The sequence below is a fragment of the Micromys minutus genome, assembly GCF_963924665.1.
Source record: "Micromys minutus genome assembly, chromosome: 3".
NCBI classification, from domain to species: Eukaryota; Metazoa; Chordata; class Mammalia; order Rodentia; family Muridae; genus Micromys; species Micromys minutus.
In genome coordinates, this window is record NC_137972.1 from 29,979,932 (window position 1) to 30,002,417 (window position 22,486).

The 22,486-nt window shown below is 38.9% G+C and overlaps 1 protein-coding gene across 1 annotated transcript in view; it reads right to left on the reverse strand.

The window, feature by feature from the left end:
* Positions 1 to 22,486, reverse strand: part of ZFAND4 (zinc finger AN1-type containing 4) — a gene marked incomplete at its 5' end in the record, with an annotated part of 51,299 nt that overhangs the window by 13,328 nt on the left and 15,485 nt on the right. Inside the window, one exon of the mRNA XM_080914084.1 lies at positions 7,352 to 7,499. Within this exon, the coding sequence (XP_080770210.1) occupies positions 7,352 to 7,499 (148 nt within the window). The remainder of the gene's footprint in view (positions 1 to 7,351; positions 7,500 to 22,486) is intronic.

The window sequence follows — 22,486 nt, forward strand, 5'->3', positions numbered from 1 at the left end:
GTGGACTTATAGTTCAGGAAGGGCTCCCACCCCAACATCACAGGACTAGTTGCACCTCTGCTACTTCCCCAACCAAAATGGTTTATACTTGATATCTCCTTTTCTTCTCAGTCTGAAATATACAGATACATACCAGGCAAAGGGTGCATATAGGAACAAGAAAAGATCCTTTTTCTAAAATGGAAAAGAATCCCTCATGTAGGGTTGCTAACAGAGTCCCCTGAGATGAGATCTCACATGTGTTATCACAGCTTCCTGATAGAGAACTCAGGCCTGTCTTGTGATGACGTTGGGAGTAGCGTCTATGATGCCTGTGCCTGCTTTGCCTGGATTTGGATCCACTTGCTCTCCCCCTGTTGATTTTGCTTTTGTTTCCTTTTGCCAGACTATGTGTCTTAGTCACAGCACAACTGCAAACTATATATATGCACCTAAAGAGTCAGCGAACCAGGGACCGGATGTGCCCTACCCTGACACAACGTTTACATATAAGTTATAGTGGAAAGGGTGAAGTTGAGAGCTCAAGAGAGGAGCCTTAGCTCATAAGCACAGGAATGGTCAGCAGACAGGATGGAAGTCTGGTGACACTCCAGCAGCCTGGCCTGTAAGAAATACACACTGAAAACTCAGGCCCATTTGAGAAAAGGAGAGCTGCGGCAGCTGCAGAGGATGGAGGTTCTCAGAAAAGTACGCTGGCTCTTGCAACCACATTTACTCTGAAGTCATTGTCTTGCAAATCTACAGCTATATATTTACAAAAAAAAATTTTTTTTAACTGAGATTGCTTTCTAGGCCTTAGAAGTCAACAATTGTTGCCAAAATCTAAATTACAACATAGCCTCCCAAATAAACACAGAACTGAATCTGAGAAGTGTGGTAATTAGAAAAAGAATGGCTCTCACAGGTTCATAGATGTGAATGCTTAGAGAGCAGCACTATCAGCAGACGTGGCACTCTTGCAGTAGGTGTAGCCTTGTTAGAGGAGGTCTTGTTGGAGCCCACTTAGGTCAGCTCTGAGGTTTTAAAAGCTCAAGCCAGATCCAGTATTCCTCCCTCTTCCTGCTGCCTACTAATCCAGACGTAGAACTCTCAACTTCTCCAGCACCATGTGTGCCTCTGTGGCACACTTTCCATGATGATGACAATGAACTAAACCCAATTAAAGGCTTTCTTTTATAAGAGTTGCCATGGTCATGGTGCTGCTTCACAGTGATGAAACACTGACTAAGACAGAAAAAGGCGTAACATTATAAAAATAAGGTAATTTACAAAGGATAGGGTGTACTAGCAAGATGCCTTTTCAACTGCAGCATAAAAAGCAAGGCTTAAACGTTTCTTATCTGAATAAACCATCACTTGATGAAATATAGAAATGGTTGTTCCAAGTGCTCTTTAAATTCTCACTTTTTTTTCTTAAGTTTTATAATTCTGAAAATTCAGTACTTACAAATCTAACCTTTCTTTCCTTTCCTTGGAATTTACTAAGATATGCACCTAACTAAAAATTATGAGGAAAGTTTTTAAAGACTCTTACCAGCCATGGCATAAACACTAAAACATCAGGGATACAAAGAAGAAATTTATTTATGTTACATTTTCTTTAAAAGTAGAACTGCTGCTCATCTAAACAATGGAGGCAGAACAGAGAAAAGAGAAAGCCAAGAAATTTTCTGGCAGTCATTTAGCTAGCATGCAGGAAGCAAAATGTGTCAGGTCTGGGGCTGACATCAGAAAAGCAAACGTTAAAGATTCACTCCAGAAGCTGGGTGGTGGTAGTACATGCCTTTAATGAGGATCTCTGTGAGTTCAAGGCTATCCTGGTCTACAGAACCCAAGACAGCTAAAGCTACACAGAGAAACCCTGCCTTGAAAAAAATAATAAAACCAACCAACCAATCAACCAACCAGCAAGCAGTCCAGGACAGCAAGCATCACTCTCTGAGCTCTATGATTAGCACAAGACTGCTTCAGATACTTGTCACATCACATAGCAGATGCTCTCTTGAGATGAACAGACCTGTCATGTGTTTTCATGAATTACAGTTCTCATTCCAGAAGAAACCAAACTGACAGAAAAGAGGAATCATCTAATCTCCAAGCAACCAACCTATAGGGCAGACCTTATTTTTATGCTGATGTTAGAAAACTATCTTTTGAATATATATTGGACACACATGGAAAATATCAGATCTCTAAACATCATATTAAAAGCAATGACTACATGAAATTCTTGGGAAATGGATGAAACTAGAAAATATCCTTAGTGAGGTAACCCAACCACAAAAGAACACACATGGTGCACTCACTGGTAAGTGGTTATCATCCTAAAAGTGCAGAATAACCAAGAAACAATTCACAGACCTTATGAAGATCAAAAAGAAGAAAGACCAAAATGTGGATATTTCAGTCCTTCTTAGAAGGAAGAACAAAATACTCACGGGAGGAAATACAGGGACAAAGTATGGAACAGGGACTGAAAAAAAAAAAAAAAAAAAAAAAGGCCATCCAGAGACCGTCCCACTTGGGGACCCATCCCACATGCAGCTACCAAACCCAGTCATTATTGCTGATGCCAAGAAGTGCTCTCTGCCAGAGCCTTACTGATACAGATGATGATGCATGCAGCTAACCATCTGACTGAGCATAGAGACCCAAATGGAAAAGCTAGAAAAAGGACTGAAGGAGCTAAAAGGGTTTGCAACCCCATGGGAAGAACAACAATATCAACCAACCAAATCCCTCAGAGCTCCCAGGGACTAAAACACTAACCAGTGAGTACATATAGAGAGATCTATGGTTCCAGCTGCATAAATAGCAGAGGATGGCACTGTCTGGCATCAATAGAAAGACAAGGCTTTGGTCCTTCGAAGGCTCATTTCCCCATTGTAAAGGAATGCCAGGGTGATGAGGTAGGAGTGGGTGGTTGGGAGTGGGAGCATCTTCATGGAAGCAAGGGGGAGGGAAGGAGACATTTGAAATGTAAATACATAAAATATCCAATAAAAAATCTAAACATCAGAACTTTAAATAATATTGTCTGATTTCCATGCAATTAAACTAAAAATTAAACACAATGAAAAGTCAAAAAAAAAAAAAAAAAAAAAGTTCAGCCACCAAAAGTTACCTAAATCTACTCAACCACTTTGGGAATAACAAGTAAATTCTAAACTGGTAAATTGAAAATATTACCAATTGCTATAATGTCTCTACTGACATATTGTATAAAGAATACAATTTTGGGTGACATTTATGTCAAATATCAATTATATCTAATCATAGTGTAACTCAGATGATTCAAAACTGATGGCTTATACTCCTTAAATATTTAATATAACTGTAGTACCTACTGCTGAGCCACCAGGCTCCAATGGACAAGTCCAAACTTATGGGTCATAGATAGCCCTGATTAAACTCAGGAGTTACAACACAAGACATATGGAGGAGAGATCTGTGGGGAGGAGGAAGATTGGACATGAATGGTAGGGAAATAAGGGAGGGTTATTATGTATTGTGTACATATCCCAAATTCTCTAAGAATAAATTGTAAGTGTGTTGTGTGAGTGTGTGTATGTGCATGTGTGTCTATGTGAGTGTATGTGTGAGTATGAATGTATGTGCATGTGTGCCTGTGTGTGTGTGTGTGTGTGTGTGTGTGTGTGTGAAGCTGAAGTCCCAAAGCAGTATTTGTACCTAAGCCAATTCACAAGTCCACTGATAGGTGAGTGAATGAACAAAACATGGTACATACATGCAGTCTAAAAAGAAAGCAGATTCTGATGTGCTGTACCATGTATGAACCTTGGAGATGTCATACTAATTGAATAATATAACCACATGTATTCTATTTCCCTTATTACGGTATCTACAGTAGACAAATGCATAAAAGTGGGAAATAGAATGGTACTTGCCTGAGGTTAAAGAGAAGGGTACTAGGAAGTTGGTCTTAAGAAATATCAACATTGTTTGAAAACAAAGGCAAAGTTCTGAAGACTAATTAAGCAAAGATAAAAACATACTTGTTAACACCAATAACAGGGTTACATTTGAAGACAATTAAAAGCTCACATGGTTGCACACTCCCATAGTACTGACAGATAAGAAATAGAAAGAAGAGGTTTATGAGTTCAAGACCAGCTTTAACTATATATTAAGTTTGAGGCTAGTCTAGGTTATGTGAGACTCTGTCAACTAAATAAATAACTAAATAAGATGAACAGTAAATATTATACATTTTACCATTATTTAAAATAAAAATAACTTAAAATACTAATTAGGTGATAGTATCCTCTCTGTAAAATTTATTCAATTTTTGCTGTATGACAGAAAAGAAAATTGAAAATCACCTCCCTCTGATTAAAAAAAAAAAAAAAAAACTCCTAAGAAAAATATTTAGAAACTAAAAGAAAAGTCATGACCAAGAGTGGGTCATGTCAACAATGCAAAATTATTTCATATTCCTAAAAGTCACTCATCCTGCATTACCAGAATTGTCTTAGCCAATGTGTGATCTATTTTGATTTCTCTTTCTGTTTCTTCTTTGACCTATGAGTTACTCAAAAGTGTTTTATTTTGAAATATATTTTTCTAGGTATCTATTATTGATTTCCAGTTTTATTTTTGTAAATAAGAGCATTTTTAATCTTTCTGAAATTTACTAAATTTTATTTTTGTATAAAATATTGTACTTTATTTTTTGTCTTTTTTTTCTTTCTCCATTTCTTTTGATAAATGTTTTAATGTATTCCCTTAAAAAGTAGTGTGTGTTCTGTTGCTGGGTGAAGTGTTGTGCAAATGCCAGCTACATCCAGTGAGTTGATAATGGTCCTCAGGTCCTCTCAGAAACCTTTCCAATCCTCTGTTCTGCCAGTCATGCTAAGAGTGGCCTCTTTAGAGAGAAGCATGCATTTCTTGTAGGTTTTGCTCATATATTTCACAATTCTATTACTACATAAATAAAAATTATCATATAACTTTCTGTTCAACTGTTCATCATATGATTAAAAAGTAAGATCTTTATACATACTTATCTCAAAAATCAAATGAATTATAGATCTAAACTAGAAAGAGATGATCATCTAAAACTCTTGGAGAAAACCATGAAAGCATTGTCTTCAAGACCTGTGACAGGGAAGTATGTCATAAAAATTATTAAATACTAATCATAGAAGCAAAACTGCTAAACTGTAATACACTAAAATTAACAATACTAATCAAAAATAAGTCAAAAAGTAAACCACATAGTATTATAAACTACAAGCCATCCATCTGACAGAGCCCTTATGACACATAAATGTATGTGTGCTGGTTGCTTTGAGATGTGTCTCATGTCACCCAGACTACATTCACTACATTCCAGCCTGCTACACTGAGGCTGACTCTGAACTCAGATGCTCCCGACTTCACCTCCCAAGGCCAGGGATTAATTACATGAGCATGTTATCAAATTTAGCTCCATAGTATACTTTTAAATGTCTATAAACCAATAAACAAAAGCAAGGTAACCTAATTTTAAAATGAGCAAAATATGTGGCAATGCACAAGAAAGAATTTTAACCAAAGAGTCAACATATTTAAGTAAACATTATTCATAAGAAAAATGAAATACAAACCACTAAAGGATTCTAAGAATGGTTGAGATGAAAACAGTGATGACTGTAAGTGTTGGCAAGGATAGGGCTCAAACTGGAGCTCTCCTGTTATTGAGGGAGTCTGACCTGCTTATAAACCTATGCAAACCATTACTGTAACTTTTGTTTGTCTGTTTTGAGATGGGGTCTTACTATGTAGCCTAAACTGGCATAGAACTTCTTTAGGCAGGCTAACCTAGAATGCATGATCTCCTCCCTACACCACACAAAGGATGCTGTGACACCCGCTCATCAAGTACCTGGATATATGGCATGAAACAGGTTCTCTTTCCTATGACTCTAAAACATAAAGTGCAAGTGTCCATCAAAAAATGTATGTATATGCATGCTTCAAGTGGTTCTGTTAATAAAAGTAATAACTCTGTCACCTGAATGCTTATCATAGGAAAGAAAAACAAAAAGGAAACTCACAGTGTAGTTTAAATAATATCTAAAATAAATTTAAAATAATTTTTACATTTTATATGGAAGAAAAATAGGCCAGAATTATATAAAAGTTTGTATTGTCTATGTTTTTATTTATATAAAGTTTTATACCAGACAAAACTTAGTTGTGGAAATATATATTAAAAATAGTCTTTATTTAGGAAAGATTATGAGGAAATTTTTTACAGAAAGAGACTGCGGAACGAGTTGTGGCCATGCATACTTTTAATCCCAGCGCTCACAAGGCAGAGGCAGGAGGATCTCTGTGAGTTTGAGGCCAGCCAGCACTATATATTGAGTTCCAGAACTGCCAGGCAAACACATTAATAGCCTACCTCAAACAAACAACGGAAGAAAAAAAGAAAAAAGGAACTACTTTGTGTTATGTCTAAATAAGTGCATTTAACTTTAAAAATTCATCAAGCAGAGCCTAAATTTTACTATTATTTTGGGGAGGTGATTTGCCATCATAGGCATGGAGTGGTCAGAGTACATCAGTCAGAAGTCAGTTCTCTCCTCCTAAGGTTGCAGGCTCGTGTGGCAAGTGCCCTAACTTGCTGATCCATCTGCCAGGCTCCAAACACTCCTTTAGAAGTTGTGTGTTTTATATGGTGAGGCACTAACAAAATGCAAAGAAGGCAAGGAACAGTGCTGCTGTGTGGGGTGGGGGAGAGGGCAGAAATGAGGAGACAGACAGACAAACTTACATCCAGTAACAAAAACAACTGTCAAGAATGTGAAAGACTAAAGTCTCATGCTGGAATGTGGGTTTTTCACTTTGGGACTACTTTAGAAAAACGGCAGTTTCTACTAAAGCTAAACTGGTAAATATCCTCTAGGCATGGGGGGCATACACCTATAATCCAAACACTCAGGAGACTAAGGCAGGAGGATTGCTGGGAGTTCATGGCAGGTCTGGGTTGTATACTAAGATCTGGACCAGCCTAGGCTGTGGTGTGCCTTTCTCAGTGTCTGTGATCGTGACGTCACACTTTACAAGTAATGACTGAAAGATGAATCTGTCTGTTAGTGCCCTTTCCATAGTACAGCTATGACATTTTAAGGACGAATTATGTTAAATGTGTATTAACCTTTTCAGGTGTGTTACAAGACTAAAAATCTCAATATTCATTTGTCACATCTTAATAAATAAGTTGAGGCCAGAAACGTGAAATGAGTAATATTTTATAGTTTCCACAGTTACCAGCAGACCTCAGTGCTGTGAGCCCTGCCAGTATAAGCGAGAGAAAAGCTTGGCCAAGAGCCAACAGCTTCACCTTTTTGCTGAGATTCATGTTCTCCATCTTAGCCTTCAGCAGCTTCATCTTATTCATAGTTATTGAATTTTCAATGATTTGTTGCCCAGAAGGAGAAGGCTCAGCTTCTTCATCCTCATCTGTATACAAATTATACACAGAACCACCACTGCAAGGGAAACAATAAGTACTTAAAACATGCTTGGTACCCACTGAGCACTAAAAGCCCTATGTACAGTAGCAGCTATAGATCCTCCCAGCTGGGAAACACTAACTTTATTTTATCATTGTAAATGATAAAAGTAAATTTCAAAGCATTTCTTTGCCCAAACTGGCCTCAAATGTGGTACTCAGCTGAGGATGGCCTTGCTCTCTGTTCTGATACTCCTGCCTCCACTTTCTGCTTGCTGGGATTACAGGTGCATGCCACCCACACCAAGTTTTATCTAGTTCTAAGGACTGAATTTAGGGTTCTGTGTGTGCTAGGTAAGTGTGCTATGTATCAAGTTACATATCCAGCACATTCAAAACACATTTTGAAGGTTAGGGACACTGGTCAATGGGTAAATTGCTTGCCTTGCAAATACAAGTACTCAAGTTCAGTTCCCCAAACCAAAGGTATCTAACTGGCTTGTTTGCAATCTGAGCACCGGAAGGCAGAGACAGGCAGATACCTGAAGCTGATCCACTGGTCTACCCTGCCCATAGCGCTTTAAGCCAATTAAAGATTCTATCTCTAAAAAAGAGGATGGACAGCTCCTGAAGGACAAACCTGAGTTCTACTTGTGGTCTCTGCATACAAGGGCACACACAAACCTACACACACACACACACACACACACACACACACACACACACACACTTAGGAGAAAACAACTGGGAAAGTGCTGCACCATCACTTAACTGCTAAGCTGCTCCAAGGTCAGTGCAGCGCATCACGGCACTGCTGACTCTGCTCTGAGTGCTTGCTCTCCCAGGCACACCTCACAGACTCTGTCTTTACAAAAACATACAAGGTAGATATCACATTCCCTTTTACAAATGGAAACTGCAAGTAACAAGTTAACTGATGGACCAACAACATGGTTCAGGGGGAAAGGAGCTTGCCCCTAATCCTGATCACTTGAGGTCAATCCAAGCACTCATCAGGTGGAAAGAGATCTCCAGAAGTATGCAGTGGCATGCACATCCCTACCCCCAGCACTAATGAGTGAAATGTGAACAGGTAAAGCCCAAAGTGGTGATGCAACCTTTAAGCCTGGCACTCAAGAGGTGGAAGCAGGAAAGGCCAGGCTAATCTATCTATACTGAGCTTGAAGCCAGCCAAGGCTACATAGTGAGACTGTCTAAAAAAATAGTTTACAAATAATATTTCTATTTAGTCTTTGTATTTCAATGTAATTTGATCCTTTTCAATACTGCCCCCCCCAACTCCTCCCAAATCATCACTCAACTCCCTATACATCCAACTTCATGTTCTCCCACTCTCAAAAAACAAACAAAAGCCATGGAGCCCAGATTGGGTTAGACTACCTGGGAGTGTGGTTAATATACATGTTTGGGTTAGCCTACACGGGAGTGTGGTTAATATACATGTTTGGGTTAGCCTACACGGGAGTGTGGTTAATATACATGTTTGGGTTAGCCTACACGGGAGTGTGGTTAATATGTGTCCTTCCACTGTAGGAAATGAATTTTTCCCTCTCCCAGAAGCTACTTGCTGTGACTAACTCCTTGGCTAGGGTGGGTCTTTGAAATGAAATGCACATATCTAAAGTGCAAAAGCTAATACTCACAAATGAGGGAGACCATACAGTGTTTTTCCTTCTGGGTACAGGTTACCTGACCCAGAATGTTTCCAGTTTCATCCATTCATCTGAAAATTTCATGGCTTCATTTTTGTTAACATGAATAATATTTCATTCTATAAGTGTACATTGTCATTATCCATTAATCAGTTGCTGGACAACTAGACTGTTTCCAATTGCAGGCTATTATACAAAAGTCAGTGAATTTAGATGTCTCTGTAGTAAGATGTATATGCTCACAAACTGTAGAGCTGGACTTTGCAGTAAAGCTATTTACCACAAACTAACTCCCTGCTGACTGGTCTCCTAGTGGCTGTACTAATTTGCATGCCTACAAGATGTGAATGTGTTCCCCTTTTCCTGCTTCTATTCTTATTTGTTTTGTTAAACTTGACCATTCCAACTGAGAAAGGATGAAATCTCAGTGTAGATTAGTGTTTCCCTGATGGCTAAGGATGTTGAACACTTTTCATCTATTGAGAACTCTCATTGGATTAATATCTCATTTAACTGCAATATTTCATTTAACTTGTAAATGTTTAGGGTTGTTGCTTTTCATCCTACAACTTTCAGATGTGTAATTGTTAAAGAATTTTTCCCTCTTGTGGGTTGCCCCTTCAAACATGGTGTCCTCTGCTGTACAGAAGTTTTTGTTTATGAGGCTCCATTTAGTCACTCTGTCTTAATGCCTGTGCAGTCAGGGTCTGGTTCAGAAAGCCCTTTCCTGTGCCTTTACGTTCAACCCTGCTCCCTTTTCCTTTTATCAGGTTCAGGATACCAGGTCTTACATTTAAGTACTTGGTCCATTTGAAACCCAGCTTTGTACAGGCTGAGAGAAAGATGTAGTTTCATTCTGACATACAACTATGCAGTTTGACCAGCACTATTTGTTAAAGATGCTCTTTTCACCAATGTGCATTTTTGGCTTCAATGTAAAATATCAACTATTCTTGGATGTCTGGAGGTCTTAGATTCGATTCTTTTGATCAGTGCCTCTTTAATTAAAAAAATGTTTTTGTGACTATGGATGCTCTAGCTGACTGTCTGTGTACCACATGCATGCAGTGTCCTTGGAGGTCGAAAGAAAATGATGGATCACCTGGAACAGATGGTTGTTGAGCTACTATACAGGTGCAGAGAATCAAATCCCTCCCTTCCTCTCTGCCAATACCATTCTGATTTTATTACTGTAGCTCTGTAGTAAAGTTAAAATCAGCAAGAATGATACTTCTGTCACTCTTTTATTATTCAGGGTTGCCTTAGCTATGGTGGAGCTTTTGTCTATTTACTGTTATATGAAACTTATTTTTTAATTTCTGCAAAATTGTGTTGGAAGTTTGAAGAGCATTGCAATGAATCTCTAGGTTGCTTTTGGTAGGATGGTCCCTTTCACACTATTAATACTACCAATCAATAAGTACGAGAGATCTTTCTGTCTTTCCGGGGTTTTCATTCTTTCTTCAATGTCTTACAGTTCTTATTAAACAAGTATTTCATTTGCTTAGTTATTCCATGATGTGTGTGTGCATGCTATTGTGAAAGCTGGTTTCAGTCTAAGTATCTTTGTCATTTGTACATAGAGCAGCTATTGATCTTTGTGTGTTGTGGGTCCTGCTATATTGTTGAATGTATTAGCATCTGTAGACATTTTCTGGTGAGTCTTTGGGGTCTTTTACTTATGAAATTATATCTTCTGTAAACAAGGATGCTCTGACTTCTTCCTTTCTTGTCTGTATCTCCTTCAGTTGCCTTATTCTACTTAATAGGCAACAGTGATTTTAGTGGAAATGCCGTGTTTAGAATGATGTTGGCTGTGGGGCTGTTGTAAACTATTGATTTACATATGTTGAACCAACCTGCACATCTAGAATGAAGCTAACTTGATCATTATGGATAATATTTTTTGATGTGTTCTTAGATTCTGTTTGTATCTATATAAAAGATACTGGTCTGTAACTTTTTTTTTTAATCTGTTAAGTAACTGATCTTTGTATCAGCGTACTAGTGACTTCATAAACAGAATTTGGAAGTATTCCTTCAGTTTTTATTTTGCAGAATAATTTGAGATGCCTTGGTGTTAATTCTTCTTTGAAAAGGTCTTATACAAAACTACTGAATCTACCTGTCCCTGCATAGTTTTTGTTGGGAGATTTTAAACTAAAGCTTCATCTCACATTATGACTGTTTATATTATTTACTTCATCTAAAGTATTTCTAACGATTTATTTATTTTATGTATGTACATATGTTTGTAAGTACACAGTTGCTGTCCTCAGACACACCAGAAGAGGGCATCGGATCCCACTACAGATGGTTGTGAGCCACCATGTGGTTGCTGGGACTTGTAAGGTTGTATATATCTAAAAATTTATCCATTTCTTTAAGGTTATCCAGTTTTGTGGAATAAAGATTTTTTTTTAATTATGGCATTATAGTTCTCTAAATTTCCTAACTGAATATTGCAACATCTCCCTTTTCATCTATGATTTTATGAATTTACACCTCTCCTTCTGTTAATTTGGCTAAAGAACCATTGGTATTTATTTTTGTTTATTTTCAAGACAGGGTTTCTCTGTTTAACAGTCCAGTTTGTCTGTCTGCCTCTGCCTGTCTCTGCCTCATGAGTGCTAGAATCAAAGGTGTATACCACTATGTCCAACCCTATATTTTTTCAAAGAACCAACTCTTTCTTTTTTTTTTTTTTTTTTTTTTTTTTTTTTGGTATTTTAAAAATGTTTTGATTTCATCCCAAGTTTGAGAATTTCTTCCCATCTGATTTTTGAGGGTGTTGATTCTTCTTGTTTCCTAAAGGTTTCAAGTGTATAAGATGTTAATGAGATCACTCCAATTAAAAAAATTGTAAGTGTTTTGTCTACACATATGCATGTGCACCACATGCATGTCTGCTGCTGAGTGTTGGGTCCCCTGAAAATGAAGGCATTGGGGGAAATTCATTCTTTAGTGTTTGAGTGTAATGTTTTCTAGATCCACTTGATTTATGATATTTAACTGCAGTTTATCTGTTTTTTTTGTCTGGATGACCTGTCTACTGGTGATCGTTGGATATCGATACTATCAATATGGACACTATTACTGTATTGAGGTAAATCTGTGGTTTTATTTCTAAAGGTGTTTATTAAGTTAGATGCTCCTGTGTTTTGTACACAAATGTTTATAACTATAATAGCCTCTTGGTGGATCCGTATTAAAGAGTATGCAGTGTCCTCTGTCTTTTCTGACTAGGGTTGGTCTCAGATCTACTTTGTCAGCTAGTACAATAGCTGCTCCTGCTTGAGATTCTGTCTTCCATCCTTCAACCCTAAAATGCTGTCTGTCCTTAATGTAAGGAGTGTTTTGTGGAGGAAACAAAGAGGGATCCTGTTTTATAATTCTCTTAAGTTTGTGGGGGGCTGGGGGTAGGGGAACAATTAAAATCCAGAGTTATTATTAGGCAGTGTTTGTGGTGTTTATGTGGATATGGTCTCACCTTTGTTATTACCCCAACAGCTGAATGATGGTTTGGTGTCCTGTTTAGTATTTTTTATTTTTATTTTTATTTTTAGTATTTAGTGTTTTAGTATTTGTCAACTTGAGGCAGGCTAGAGTTACCTGTAAAGAGGGAACTTCAACTGAGAAAGTGCCTCCACCAGATTTGCCTGTGGGCATTTACTTGATCAATGATTTATGTGGGAGGGCACAGCTCATTGTAAGCTGTGCCACCACTGGGCAGTTGGTCTTTGGTACTATAAGAAAGCACATTGAAAAAGCCATAAGGAACAAGCTAGTAATCAGTGTTCCTCCGTGGATTCTGCTTCAGTTCTGCCTTGAGTTCCTGCACCAACTTCCCTCAGGGATAGATTGTGATCTCTGAATTGTAGGCTAAAATAAACCCTTTCCTTCCCAAGTGCTTTTAGTTATGGTGTTTGATCACAGCAATAAAAACCCTAACTAAGACATTGTGTTTTCAGTCTTGGGACCCCTCTGGGATTCCAGATGAGACTCCACATGGTCCAACAGGAGCAGTGGGTAGGGAGAGAACTGGGTTTGGATTATTCTGTAGATTGTCCTGAAGCTGTTTGTATTTTAATGTTAATTCCACTTCCCCAAGAAGGGCTGCCAAGTCATATGACTCCAACTGAACCTTCCCATTTTAATTAGTAAAATAAGGGAAAGCCAGTGACTGGGCAGGGCAAGGGAGGTGGAGAGAGCTGAGAGGCCTGAGGAGGTCAGAGGACAAAGGGGGAAGGTCATGGCTACATGGAGCATCTCAAGGACCAGCTAGACCCAGGTGATATTGATTGGCATTAAAAAGCTATGAACATTAAGGATTTTACAGATTTAATATAGAAAGGCAGTTAGCATATTTGTCTATTTGATGCAATCTTGTTGTGTAGAGGGTTTATGGATTGAGAGTTGAATATATAAACCCGTATGAAAAGCTACTGGGCTATAGAGTTGTATTTGTGGAATTTTGGAATACAGAAACACCCCAGGACAGAGGCAGAGAACAGGCGGTAGAAAACCGCCAAGGGAAGGCAGTTTCGTGGCCAAGTTGGGCCACAGTGGCAACTAGACGTGACACCAGAGGTGTGTGGGGTTCCAAACTAAAATCAGACCTGAGGAGTGAGACCTCAGGGCCTATAGAGAGTTAAAGCCATTTTATTTTTTTAATATTTACTGCAACATTGTCCCTAACTGTATTTCTGGGTTGGGATCCAGAACAGTAGGTTGGAGGCTAGGAACTGAGGCCCTAGGACTTCCGTCCTTAAATTTCCAGTTCAGATTCCACATTTGAATTTCCAACAGTCTCAGATCTAGCACTGGTGGCGGGGGGGGGGGGTGACAATATGGGGGCTGGCGCAGAACTTGAAATGAAGTTTTGATTCAAACTCCAGCTCAGACTTCAAGCAGCCTCAGATCTACAGGGTATATTAGAGTGGCTGATTGTGTGAATAGAGTGGGGAGGGGAGCATAAAGTGGAGAAGAGCAAGGGAGAGGATGACCCATGCAGACACAGACAATGACTTCCAATGTGTTTAAGTAGGACCTGGGTCTGTTTCACCAGGGCACAGGGTGGGCAGGCTGGCTCACAGAAGGGGAAGGTGAAATGATGCTGAGTACCTAACTAAAGTTTTGATTCCAACTTGAGTTCAGTCCCCAAGGAGCTCCAGATTGGCAGCAGTGGGTTAAGAAGTTGAGGCAGAAGGATTTCTATGAGTTCAAGGCCAGCCTGGTTTACAAAAGAGTACTAAAACAGCCAAGGCTACAAAGTGACCCTTAAACTAGTTTTAAGAAATAAGAGGTTAAGTCATTTGTCTCAAGACCAGAAAGACAGTAGGTATTGGTCACTAGATCCAAAGAGCCAACCTGTCTACTTCCAAAAGCTGTTACTCCCTGTTACAGCATCATGCATGACAATGCATGACAAGATCAATATACATGACAACTTCTGTCTCTATGTCCACAAACCTGAAAATGCAGAAACATGAAGATTCCCATCAGATTACCTTGTGAAGTCAGAAGGAATGATTCTGCATGCTCTAGTCTTGATCATCATGAAATATTTATTTTTTCAAATTATTTTTATTAGAAATTTTCTGCATTTATATTTCAGATGTTATCCCTTTCCCACAATCCCATCCTTCTCCCCCTCCCATTGCCTCAATGAAGGTGCTCCCTTTCCCAACCACCCTCTCCTACCTACCTTGACACCTTGGTATTCCCCTACACTGGGAAAATGAGCCTTCCGTGGACCAAAGGCCTCTCCTCGTACTGATGTCAGAAAATGCTATCCTCTGATGCATATGTACCTTGGGTCATAGATCTTTCCATGCAAACTCATTGGTTGGTGTTTTAGTCCCTGGAGGCTGTAGTGGGTTTGGATAGTTGATAATGTTGTTCTTCCCATGGGGTTGCAGACCCTTTCAGCTCCTTCAGTCCTTTCTCTAGCTTCTTCATTGGGGTCCTTATGTTCAGTCTGACAGTTAGCTGCAAGCATCCTCCTCTGTATCAGTGTAGCTCTGGCAGAGCCTCTGAGAAGGCATCCACATTAGGTTCTTGCCAGGAAGCACTACTTGGCATCGGCAATAGTGATTGGGTTTATTGGGTGCATATGTGGTGTATTCCCCGGTGAGACAGTCTCTGGATGATCTTTTCTCCAATCCCTGCTCCTCTTTTTGTCCCTTTATTTCCTCCCATGAACATTTTGTTCTTCCAAGAAAGACTGAGGCATCCACTTTCTGGCCTTCCTTCTCTTTGAGCCTCATAAAAGTTCTGTGGATGGTTCCCTGGTTATTCCAAGCTTTTTGGGCTAGTATCTACTTATAAGTGAGTACATACTATGAGTGTTCTTTTGTGACTGGGTTACTTCATTCAGGATGATAACTTCAAGTTCCATCCATTTGCCTAGGAATTTGATGAAGTCATTGTTTTTGATAGTTGACTAGTACTCCATTATGTATATGTACCACAATTTCTGAATCCAATTCCTCTATTGAAGGACATCTGGGTTCCTTCCAGCTTCTGGCTATTATAAATAAGGCTGCTATGAACATGGTAGAGCATGTGTCCTCGGTATATGTTGGGGCTTCCTTTGGATATATGCCCAAGAGTGGTATAGTTGGGTCCAATTTTCTGAGAAACTGCCAGACTGATTTCCAGAGTGGTTGTACCAGTTTACACTCTGACCAGCAGTGAAGGAGTGTTCCTCTTTCTCTGCATCATTGCCAGCATCTGCTGTCACCTGAGATTTTGAACTTATCCATTCTGACTGGTGTGAGGTTGTTTCGATTTGCGTTTCCCTGATGACTAGGGATGTTGAGCATTTCTTTAGGTGCTTGTCAGCCATTCTATATTCCTCAGTTGAGACTTCTTTGTTTAGCTCTTTACTCCATTTTTAATAGGATTATTTGATTCTCTAGAGTCTAACTTTTTAAGTTCTTTGTATATATTAGATACTAGCCCCCTATCAGATATAGGATTGGTAAAGATCTTTTCCCAATCTGTTGGTTGCTGTTTTATCCTTTTGACAGTGTCCTTTGCCTTACAGAAGCTTTGCAAAAATATTTCAATTCTAAATATTTCTCTGTGCACTATGGTTTTAACTTTACCCCTTAAGAAATAGATCTAAGATGTTTCTAATACAATTTATGGTCTCAAAAAAACACACTCTTCTGTGGAATGTATATACTAAGAGAAATATTTTATCGGACACATTTTAGAGCATAAACTTATTTTTAAATTCACTTCATTTTTCAAATTGTCTTTTTGGAGGGAAAAGGATTGGACCACAGTCTCCCTCCCTATGCTGCCTTGGCTGGTCTGTAGTTTAGTATGTAGAACATTTTGAGCTTTTAGCAATCCTTCTGCCTCTGTCTCCCCAGTGCTGAAACTGCAGATGGGAAGCAGAGAAGAGGGATTTCTCCATGTTCAAGGCCAGCCTGGTTGATATAGGGAGTTCTACAGAGTGATGAATGCTGGGATTACCGTGTCTATCATTCTCTTACCAATCACAGACTCCTGAGATCAGCTAGAAGCCAATCATCTATGCTCAATGGGGAAAATCAAACTCGACTAAGATAATATATAATTTACAATTATATTTAATATTCATTTTTAAAGATTTAGATTTTATTTTTATTCATGTTTGGGAGAGGCTATATAACATGTTGGAGGGTATGTATGGAGGCACTGAGTCTCCTGAATGAGTCACAGGTGGTTGTGAGTCACCTGATGTGAATGCTGGCAACTCCATAGTCTTTTAGAATAGTAAGTACTCTTAACCATGGCAGTATCTCTAAAATCCCTATATTTAAATTCCCTAATACTCTCTTGAATTTTAATATATAAGCATTCTCTATACCCTTAATATTATAATTAAATAACAACATATGGACAAATGTAACATTTATTTCAATATGAATATTGTTCATCCCAAAACCAAATTCTAATTTGAGTTTTGCGTTTTAAAGGTAAGATCTGACGCTTTATTTCAGGTTGACCTGGAACTCACTCTGTGGGCCAGCCTGTTCTCAGATTCCCAGTGCTGGGATTACAGACCTGAGCCATTACACTTAACTTCCTCCATGGGGGTTTTAAAAGGCAAGTTATCATTTAACCTTTACAGTGTCTGCTTAGATTTCTCTCTTTTAAAACAAGGAAGCATGATTCCCTAAAATGACTTAAGATAAAAAATTGACATTCTGTATGTGAATGAATCCAATCATTCAGCAAAATATAGCAATGGGTCAATGTTGGCTTGCAACATTTTATGTGGTCTATGAACTAAGTAGTTTTTCACACTATTTTTTCTTATAACTTTGTTTAAAAAAACAGAGATACATGTACAGATTTTTAAAAGAATTTTGGCATAAAACTATATGAATATATTTTTGTCAGTACTTCATTTTTTTAAGGTTTGATAGTATGCATTGAAATCTTACTAGCTACCATGAGCATAAAGTACATGTAAAACAAAACGTAACATGGAAATAGTCAAAGTTTTCTTGGTGTGTAAAGATTAAACATAATGATTTTTAAATACCAAAAGTTGCCACAAGGCTACATTCTTAGCTTTTGAGTTATTAATAATTTAAGGTCTAAGTTTTAAAGGTTCACACTATTAAATAGCTGGGGAAAGATGAAATAACTGTATTTTTAGCACATAAATTTATACAAAATCCAGGTTTCCTGTAGTTAAGATAGAATAGCTAGTCTGTGCACTGCATATCATTCTTCTGCACAACGCTGGAACTAACAACTGTGACAGGCAACACTTAACATTGCACATCAAAGCCTATCAAGCTCCCATCACAGTGACAGTCAGTTATCATGTGTGAATGCTCTACATTGCTATTTGGTTCTCTTTTTGAAACAAGGTCTCACAGTGTAGCCTAGAATTCCCTACCTAGACCAGGTTGGCCTTGAACATGGAGACCTCTTCTCCTGCTTCCCAACTGCAGGTGAGTATCACCGTGCCCAGTGTTATTCTGTAATTTAAAAATATCAGTGTACACCAAAACATGACTTAGAGGCATACACATTACACCAGATAGAACTGAAATCGTTAGATAATATTTTAAAAACTGAATTCCTGTGTTCGAGGCTCTTCCCCAGTTTCTCTTCTATTAGATTCAGTATATCTGGTTTTATGTGGAGGTCCTTGATCCTCTTGGACTTGAGCTTTGTACAAGGAGACAAGGATTGATTGATTTGCATTCTTCTACATGCTAACTGCCAGTTGAACCAGCACCATTTGTTGAAAATGCTGGGCCTTTTTTTTTTCTCCTACTGGATGGCTTTAGCTCCTTTGTCAAAGATCAAGTGACATAGGTGTGTGGGTTCATTTCTGGGTCTTCCATTCTATTCCTCTGACCTACCTGCCTGTCTCTGTACCAATACCACACAGTTTTTATCACAATTGTCCTGTAATATAGCTTGAAGTCAGGGATGGTGATTCCCCTAGAAGTTCTTTTATTATTGAGAATAGTTTTCACTACCCTGGGTTGTTATTCCAAATGAATTTGCAAATTTCTCTATAAAGAATTGAGTTGTAATTTTGATGGGACTGCATTGAATCTGTAGATTGCTTTTGGCAAGATGGTCATTTTTACTGTATTAATCCTGCCAATCCATGAGCATGGAAGACCTTTCTATCTTCTGATATCCTCAATTGTTTTTCTTCAGAGACTTGAAGTTCTTGTCATACAGATCTTTCACTTGCTTGGTTAGGGTCACACCAAGGTATTTCATATTATTTGTGACTATTGTGAAGGGTGTTGTTTCCTCAATTTCCTTCTCAGCCTGTTTATCCTTTGAGTAGAGGAAGGCTACTGATTTGAATTATTTTTATATCCAGCCACTTTGCTGAAGTTGTTTATTAGGTTGAGGAATTCTCTGGTGAAATTTTGGGGTCACTGAGTGGGGGGCATTCTCATAGAGGCAGGATAAGGGGATAGGATAGGGGGATTCTTGAGGGGAAACCAGGAAAAGGGATAACATTTGAAATGTAAGTAAAGAAAATATCCAATTTAAAAAAAGGAAGAAAAAATGGGTTTGTATTTTCTTTATAGGTCTTAGAACAAGGGGCATCCCTCTGGTACTTTAGTCTATGGACTGTGCCCAAATTCTTCTCAGTAATGTGCAGGCTGAAGAAATATTGGACTGGTGTGTACTTGCACATATGAGGTCATTACTTCTCTCTGCTGCTGCTATAGGAATGAATATCCAGGAACTGATCATTGGGCACCCTTAACTGTACTTACTTGAGGATCAGGTGCTAGCTATGGGTTTTTATGACCTCTTTTGTCTAACTCACAGTATTATTATTGGTGTGTGTGTGTGTGTGTGTGTGTGTGTGTGTGTGTGTGTGTAGCGAATGCCATGGTCCACATATTTCGGTTAGGGAACAACTCTGTAACGTCTCTCTAGTCTTCTACCATCATGTGGTCACTGGGGAGCTACTCAGGTTGTCAGGCTTGCATCCTCAGGTGGCAAATACCTTTACCTGCCAAGCCATCCTGCTGGCTCTAATGTCCTCTATTTTTAAAGTAGAGACATTAGGTCCCAGCAGAGATGAATCACAGTAAATAGGATATAATTTCTCTTAATTAAGATGGAAAATGACTCAGCAGTAGATCATCTACACAAAGTGCTCCAAATGTTAGGCTCAGTTCCTAGACCTATCTGGAAAGAGGAGCATGCTAATACAGGCAAACCGGACACAGAAATAGTGAAAAAAGAAGAAAACTACAGTATATGAAATGTCACTACCAACTGGAATGACAGGCTAAATAATACAAAGACAGGACTGTAGAGATGGCGGGTATGTAATAGCACTTGCTGCCAAGTCTGAAAACCTGAGTTCAATATCCAAAACCCACACAGCAGAATTAGCTCCAGTTGTCTTCTGCCCACCATGTATGCACTTGTGCACACACATAAACAAAAATGAAATAAAATTTTAAAAATCTTTTAATGGTAAAATTGCCTAAAAGTTTAAAGAAATAGAAAAGGTCACAAAAAAGTCAGAAAAGTTAAGAAGAAGACTGGGGATATTATTAGCTATTGTTAAAGCAGCTGCCTAGCATGTGCTGAACCCTGGATTCTAACCCAGACAGGAGAAAAATGGAGTAAAAAGGAAACAAGAGAAAGGCAGAAACAAAGTCAATAACAAAAATAAAAAAATAATAAAGTATTAAAAGACAAAGAAAAACATAAAATAAAATACATGCACCAAATAATTAGAAAAATAGTCTCAATAAGAAAGGAAAGTATTGTCTCTATTGAGTGGCTCCAGTCAGCTCTTATCCTGTCTTGTTTAGTTCTGAGAGAGCAACAGCCAAAGGGCCTTTCTGAGGCCTACACAGAGGTGAGAGCAAGGGACTATCTCCCTGAGGAGCTGGGTATGGCAGGCCAGCAATCCAACCAATCAGAACCATCTGCTTCGTTCTTCAAGTTTCTAAGCTAGCAACCGTGTTAATGGGAAAGTGAGTTCTGCAATCTTTTCCTATTACCTACCAAGCACCACTGGCACAGAATTGCAGTATGACAGTCTCCTCTACCAGCAAACTGGCTTTTAAAGCTACTCACTGAGAGCATATTCATGTTTGTATACGTTTTTCAATGTAGAAGGGAACAGTAAAATAAAGGAGTTTTTGTTTTCAAAGCAGAAAGCTGCAGCACAGTTCTCCCTTCTCAAGAATACCACCTTCCTCACAATAACATTGCAATGTGTGCTGGGAAAGCAGGAAGGTTCTCTACCAACAGTCTGTTCTACAGATTTCCAAACAGTGGGGCTGAGACTACCCTTCTGCACCTTGCTGATTCCATGCAGGTGTGCACATGTTTCTGTCTAGGTACCTGCAGATGCTTCTTCCACCTGCTTGCTGCCACAGTGGCGCTGCATGGAGGTTCTGGCTCCCTTTGCTCCAGTCTTCAGTCATGGTTGCTTCATGTCTGTCCACTCCAACTCCTCGTGTTCTCAGTAGCTTCTCAAGAAGCTACTGCCTAATTGTTTTAATTCCAGTTTATGAAGAAGCAGGGAAGTGCTGGGGGCCTCTAGCTGTGACTTTGACCCTCACAGTAACATATATCTGATAAATTCGTGGACCCACCATCCATGTACCACTACAAGAGCAGAATCAGTAGTAAGCTTTACTTTTCTCGTGGGTTTATTGGGCATTACTTGGATGGCTTTTATCTCTGTGTTAGTCAGTTCTCCACTGCTGTGGCAAATGACTGGAGTGATTTAAAAGGAGGAAAGATTTATCTGCTTCTGATTTTACAAGTTTTAATCCATGTACACTTGGCTCTGTTTGTCCCTGGACCATAGTAAGACAAAACATTATGGTGGGAAGCACTTGGCACAGCAGAGTTACTCACCTCATGGCAGCTAAGAAGAAGAGAGAAAGAAGCAAGATCTCAGAGGGTAAGGCTCTTTCTACCAACCCTGAGAACCTAAGCTCAGTCCCCAGGACCCACAGGACTCCGGAGAGAACCAACTCCTACAAGCCATCTGACCTCCACATTCTCCTCTCCTCCTCTCTTTCTGTGTGTACCCCGTCTCTCAAATAATATTTTAAGAGAAAGACAACACAACCAGTGTTACATCTTTCCAAGGCATACCACTCACACCCCATTTTCTCAAGCAGGCCCCATCCACCCCCAATATGCTATCATGTTATAATCATCAAGAGAGAATCTCTATGTCTGAGAGCCTGGGAGTCAATCATTTTCCAAAAGACAATCAACTGATAACCAAACCCCTAAACAGGAGGCTTTGGAAATGTCTCAAATTCAAGCCATAATAATCCTGGTCTTTCTCATTATTTTTGGTGTCCTGTACAGAAAATACACTGTTAGCTTCATGACAATATTTGGGCGAAGTGGTAAACATAAACTGAAAATACAGACTAGCAAGAGGCCCCAGTAGATAAAGGTACTTTCTGTGCAGAACTAACAACCTGAGTTTCATCCCTGTGACCTTTGTAACAGAAAGAACCATCAAGATTCCCTCTGACCTCCACATATATATTCATGGACATTTGTGAGGAAAAAGTGCACACACACACACACACACACAATGTAAATAACAAAACCTTAAATTAACCTGGGGAACCAGTCCTGGTGGCACACACCCATAGTCTAAACACTTGGGAGGAAAAGGAGGATCAGGAATATAGGGCCAGACTCTGCTACATGCTGAGGTCAAAACCATCCTCATCCCCAAAGATGACAAGAAATTAGCTGGAGGAAGACAAAAGTGAGATGTGGAAATGACATTACAAGAAAATGGGAGAAGGTGTATAGAATCATGACATATAAAAATCCCTGGAAATCGGAAGATGAC